The following is a 6,092-nucleotide window of genomic DNA, read 5'->3' as shown; positions in this document are numbered from 1 at the left end:
AAGAAGCTTATCAAGTTACAAGGTAAATTATAATCCTTAGAATCACAGAGTATTAAATCTGGAAGGGGCTCCCTATATCTGATTGAATTCCTGGTTCCAGGAAGTTCATATGACTTACTCAAGGTCATGTAACTAGTTAGGAGATGCCAAGCTGGCAGTAGCATTTAACTATCTTACTGCCTCATTCCCTATCTTATAGAATTAACTGCTTTTTGTGGGTATGAATTAAAAATCGTACTGAAGCTGCTGAAATCTGGAATTCAAAGTGAACTATGTCCTATGGAACAACTTTGAGGTTTGGCTTCTGATCGTTCCTAACTCACAGGGAAGCTTTGGAAAGGTCATGTACTCTTCCCTCCCCATACATAAAAAATGGATACGTTATGGTACACACACTGCGAACACCACGCAGAATGTGGGCAAAGACTGCAGTCTTCTAGCGGGACGGTGCCTTGTGATTTTCTAAGGACTCCTGGTAAACAAGGGGCAGCCTGGGTGGCTGAAATCCCCAGTCAACTTGAAAAGCTCGTGTCTGCCCTTACGTGTCAAAGATGTGTCTCCAAACAAATGCAGGACCCGGGGCCAGAACTGGCGATGGTCCAGGGAAGGAGGTAGAAACAGTCTGATCTTTTGTTCTTTATAATAAGAGAAAATTAATTGAGAGGAAGAGGAATAGGAAGGAGAAGATGGGGAGAAAGAGGAGGTGGGCAGGATGGGACTGCGTGTTTGAAGGCCGGGTCAGGCGCTGCCACCGCTGCCCACGCGCTCGCTGAGCAGCCCTGGGCAAGCTGTCTCCTCCCCGGCCTCGGCTTGCTCACCCACAACCTGGGGATTACAGCCCTTACCTCACAGGGCTGTGGTGATGAGAGAGAGCACGTATTTGAATGCACTTTGTCCTCTAGAAAGGGGACTAGAAATGTTGTTATTGACTAATGGCCAAAGACCTATAGCTGGAGGGGTAGTAACGCCAGGGAGGCTTGTGGCTATTTAGTCCTTACTGAATAATGAATAAACTCTATATATTTAAATAGAACATGATGAATTTGGGTTCCAAGTTCTTCATTCACAAGTGAATGACACTGCACCCTGGGGAACGTTTGAACATTGTTGTCTTGTTCAACTCACTCTTCACCTTATATAAAACTAGAAAAGCCTCAACTCATCACCCTTGGTGATGACCAAGGGTAAGTCAAATGGCTCAAAATGTCAATTTTTTTCTGGGCTAATAACTCAATGAGCAGAAAAAGATGTACTCCCCTTTAAACGAACAGGGATTTATAGTTCACATCTACACTCTGACACAATCTCATTAACTGTGTCCATGACAAGTGTTTGTATATCCAAGGCTGAGAAGCATGTACACAGAGTAATACTGGGAATTTCCACTGTGGGCTTGGAGGGCAACCCCCAGCAGCAAGTGCTGGAAGCTTGAGGTGCTCATGGACAATAGGAATGGAAATGCCTATGGAATTTGGATACTGGGGAGACGTGTGGGGGAAGTCAGGCTGGGATACATTGTTCTGCACTGGGCAACCTTAGAGTTGCCCAGGTTTAATATGACCTGATGGAGATCTGTACCTTTGCAGGCCCAGCTGGAAACCTGCAGAGAACATTTAACCTCTGGGGATCAGCACATTTTATATATATATAAATTTATTTTTATTTATTTATTTATGGCTGTGTTGGGTCTTCGTTGCTGTGCGCAGACTTTCTCTAGTTGTGGTGAGTGGGGGCTTCTCTTGTTGCGGAGCACGGGCTCTAGGTGCGTGGGCTTCAGTACTTGTGGCACGCAGGCTCAGTAGTTGTGGCTCACGGGCTCTAGAGCACAGGTTCAGTAGTTGTGGCGCACGGGCTTAGTTGTTCCGTGGCACGTGGCATCTTCCTGGACCAGGGATTGAACCTGTGTCCCCTGCGTTGGCAGGCAGATTCTTAACCACTGCGCCACCAGGGAAGTCCCTGGGGGTCAGCACATTTTAAAATTGGGTTTACTATGATACAAAAATTTCAGTTCCTAAACTAAAGACCCAGAAGATGAACCCATGGGGTGGTAAGAGTGTGAGGCTTCAAGATACAGCTGATTGGCTCCCACTTGGAGGTTTGTTATTCTGTTGAAATCAAAGCTGGCACCAACAGCACATATGATTCTGAAGAGCCTTAAAGGGCATGTGAGGGGGCCTACCCAGTCATCTGATGGTGGCCTTCAAAGAGACAGGCTCTCCTGGGTGGACACAAGTACTGACACATCCCCAGTAGCTTGGGGCTGCCAACTGAGCTATTTTTAAATGCCCCCTGGAGGACTAAGCATCAAAGGGATAGTCATCAGCCATTGTAGAATGATTTTTACATAACTTAGCCTGGGTCCATGTGGTGAATTTCAAAATGTCTAACTTCTCCCCAGAAGGAATAGGTGGTGCGGTGCAGACAGACCAGAATGCTGCCCCTGCACGCTACACGTGACTAAGAGGAGAACACACTTTGAAGACGAAACTAAATTGCACAGAACTATATAGTAAACCCCCCAAATCAATGACCTCTCCTTTTCTTTCTCATTTTAAGTTGTTCCTTCCTCAAATGTTGACTCATTTTTTACTGAATGAAGGTTTCCAGGTGGGTGGGAGCCTTTGCTATCCTTGGGCAGCATGTGCTTATAAAGGGTGGGGCCTGCAGTAAACTTGCCTTGTTACTTACCTTTGTGCATTTATCCCATAATACTATGATTTGGAGTTTGAACCTTATTTCTTTAACTTGGCTATTTTAATTATAGCTGAATAAAACTAAATTCTTATTTTCTAAACTTATTTTGGGCTTTCCCCAAATAGGTTACTCTAAAAAATCATGAAATGAAACTTGTCTGGCATCTTAGATTGTGACATCCTTCAAAGAAGGATGTCTACTGATATCATAAGATATAACCTTTGGGGCTAACCAAAAAACCCACTCTAAAGGTTTCCTGTTCCTTGAAATAGAGAGTTGGGAAAAAAATATAAATAGAAAAAGCAGGGAAATCATTAAGTTTCCAGATATCTTTAGTAAGAGTGCCATTTTTCATATTATTAAAATGTCATCTTGGGCTTCCTTGGTGGTGCAGTGGTTAAGAATCCGCCTGCCAATGCAGGGGACACGGGTTCAAGCCCTGGTCCGGAAAGATCCCACATGCCGTGGAGAAATTAAGCCTGTGTGCCACAACTACTGAGCCTGAGCTCTAGAGCCCTCGTGCCACAACTACTGAAGTCTGCGTGCCTAGAGCCCGTGCTCTGCAACAAGAGAAGCCACTGCAATAAAAAGCCTGTGCACTGCAACCATGAGTAGCCCCCACTCGCTGCAACTAGAGAAAGCCCGTGCACAGCAACGAAGACCCAACGCAGCAATAAATAAATAAATGTATGTATGTATGTATGTATGTATGTATGTATGTATGTCATCTTTATGATACCTCAAGTTTGACTACTGCAGAACCCGGCAGGACATTAACAACACATTTCTGGCTTTATTTCTGGATGGGCCACAAATTCTACCTAATTATGGTGGTCTATAAATAGACACACTCCATACCCCAACTCAGATCTGTCACCTCTCAGGTGACATCTGAAAACTTATCCTTTGCATGCTTTCAAAATGACAGCTCGACAAACCTCTAAACTTTGTAGGGTTTACGTGGATGGATAATTTTATAGAATAAACAGAATGACAGATTAATGCAGAATGCAAGGGCATAATAAGGAGCAACCAGATGTTGTCCACTCTGGATTTCAGGTGAATGCCTTCCAGACCAGGGAGTCAAGCCCACTGGAGTTTGAATCTATATTTTGTAACTTCAGGCTGCAGAGCCTTGGGCAAGTTATGTCACCTTTTTGAGCTAGTTATGTCACCTTTTTGAGCTTCAGTTCCCTTTTGTGAGAAATGAAGAGAATGCCCAACTTTGTGCACTTATTGACAGGATCAGACCCTCAGGAAGGGTTGGCTTACCAAAGGAAAACTGGATCAAAAGAGATGAAGATTAATATATCAAAACCAAAGAGCATTTTTATGAAATAGAAACACTACAAAGAGAAAAACTCAGGTGACTCCTTGTCCATTTCAGCAACAAGTTCACAAATGGAACATAAAACTGCAGATGGTGTATAAAGTGGATGGCACTGGTTAGTGGCCAAGGCCACTGTGCTGAGTTCGGCTTCTTCTCTACCCAAGACTGTTTCCTGCCCCCCTCTGCAGTGTGGTGCTGCCCCAGGAACACACTGACACTGAGAAGCTCAGACTGGAAACATCCGTACTTCAAACATTTTCCTTTATGAAAAGGAACAAGCCAGATACTATTCTTAGGAAAAAAAGACAAGCTTTTTTCCTAGAAGTAAGCTCAGCAAGTTGACCGCCCCCTGCCCCTGCCCCCCACCTCTACACAAGGGCTTTCATTATTCCCGGCATCAGTACACAGCAGCATTCTGTGCCTCTCTAAACCAAGGCCATGCTGGCCCCTTCACAGGGCCCAACACTCAAGGATGGCAGCGAAGTCCCATGTGCTTGGCACCCCCAGTGAGCGCTCTGCTCTTTTTTTATTTATATGACTAACAACAGCTGCGTCTTCAGTCACTAGGCCCTCAGCAACGACTGGTAAATTAAAAACAGCCATGGGCATTTAAAAATAGTTTAAAAGATCTTGAAATCTGCAAAGGCTATGACGTCATTTACCAGCCTTGGTTATAAAATCATGTTGGGTACTATGTACACTGAAGGTAAAGTTCAGCTGTATCAGCTGGAGGAGAGAAAGACCACACGCTGGCGGGGGGCGGGGCGGTCACTAAATGGGCAAAAACGGACTTCCTGCCACCAAGCATCAGGCCCGGGATGAGCAGGGGAGGGAAATCATTTCAGGAGAGCTATAAATCACTGGATTTACAAGCCTTGCAGAACTGGAACAAAAGTGGCTGTAGTTCGGGAAGGAAGCAGTTGGTACTGAGAAGAAAAGTTCACACAGCAGTGACTCACAGAGCACAGGTGACTGCAGATTAGCTGGGCCGCATGGGAGGAGGGCATGAGCACGCACTGGGTGGGCAGCTGAGTAGAGAGGAAAAGAGCAGAACCAGGGACTATGGGTGGGGCCGGGCCGCCAGGGAGGCGTCTCTTTCGACATAGGAGGGAAGCTGCCCTGTGAGCATGCTGACATAAGGGCGGCAATGACGAGCCACGAGGAGGGGTTGGACAGCTGGTCACCTGCACGGAAGTCACCCTCCGTGGAGCCCTCCCCGCTCCCCATCCCGCCCTGGCGAGGCCCCCTCCTCAGAGCACAGTGTCCACACCCCAGTCACACACAGCTCCCCATTCTGTAAGGGGGGCGTTCTGCACCCCCTCCTCCCCCAGACCAGGCTGCTCAGCCCTGGCCCAGGGATGCTGAGCAGCTGCTGACTGAATGAGGCAAAGTGATGGTGGACTCCAGAAGGCTGGCCTGTGGGCCACCAGGCCACAGCAGAAGCCACTCTCGGCTTCTGAGGAAGTGGGAGGAGACGTGAGTTCTCTGCCACCAGCAGATGAAGGAGAAGTGAGCCCACCTCACTTCCTGACCAGGGTAGCTGTGGATTTGGAAAGGCAGGCCCGGGGACCAGTTCTAGCAGAAGGGACAGGACAAAGCAGAGGGCTAGGCTGAGAGCCAGGAGGGCTGTCTTTTAGTCCTAACTTTGTCACTAATGGATTAGGTAACCCTGGAGAAATCACTTAACCTACCTTGTGCTTGTAAAATTAGGGAGTCAGGATAGACCTCTGGTTCCCAAACTTGGCTGATCATCAGAATCATGTGGGGAGTTTTACACACACACACACACACACACACACGTGCGCGCGCACACGCACGCACGCACGCATGTAAATGAATCAGAGGCTCTGGGGCAGGGCCTGGGGATTTTTTGCTTAAAGCTCCTGGGTGCTTCTGATCATCACCAGGACTAGGTAAACTCTGGAGGCCCTTGTAGCGTTAGAGGAATATGATTTTATGAAATGTACAATAGTTTTTTTTTTTTTTTTTATTTGCGGTCCGCGGGCCTCTCACTGCTGTGGCCTCTCCTGTTGCGGACCACAGGCTCCGGACGCGCAGGCTCAGCGGC

At 47.0% G+C, this 6,092-nt stretch overlaps 1 protein-coding gene across 1 annotated transcript in view; it reads right to left on the bottom strand.

The window, feature by feature from the left end:
* Positions 1–738: 738 nt before the first annotated feature.
* LOC103084056 (EH domain-containing protein 4-like) overlaps positions 739–6,092 on the bottom strand; it is an 80,599-nt gene continuing 75,245 nt past the window's right edge. Inside the window, exon 5 of the mRNA XM_007460199.1 lies at positions 739–825. Coding sequence (XP_007460261.1) covers positions 739–825 — 87 coding nt within the window. The remainder of the gene's footprint in view (positions 826–6,092) is intronic.

Source organism: Lipotes vexillifer, unplaced genomic scaffold (genome assembly GCF_000442215.2).
Source record: "Lipotes vexillifer unplaced genomic scaffold, Lipotes_vexillifer_v1.1 scaffold408, whole genome shotgun sequence".
Lineage (NCBI taxonomy): Eukaryota > Metazoa > Chordata > Mammalia > Artiodactyla > Lipotidae > Lipotes > Lipotes vexillifer.
The sequence above is the reverse complement of the archived record's forward strand: the minus strand, read 5'-3'. Positions and strand labels throughout refer to the sequence as shown.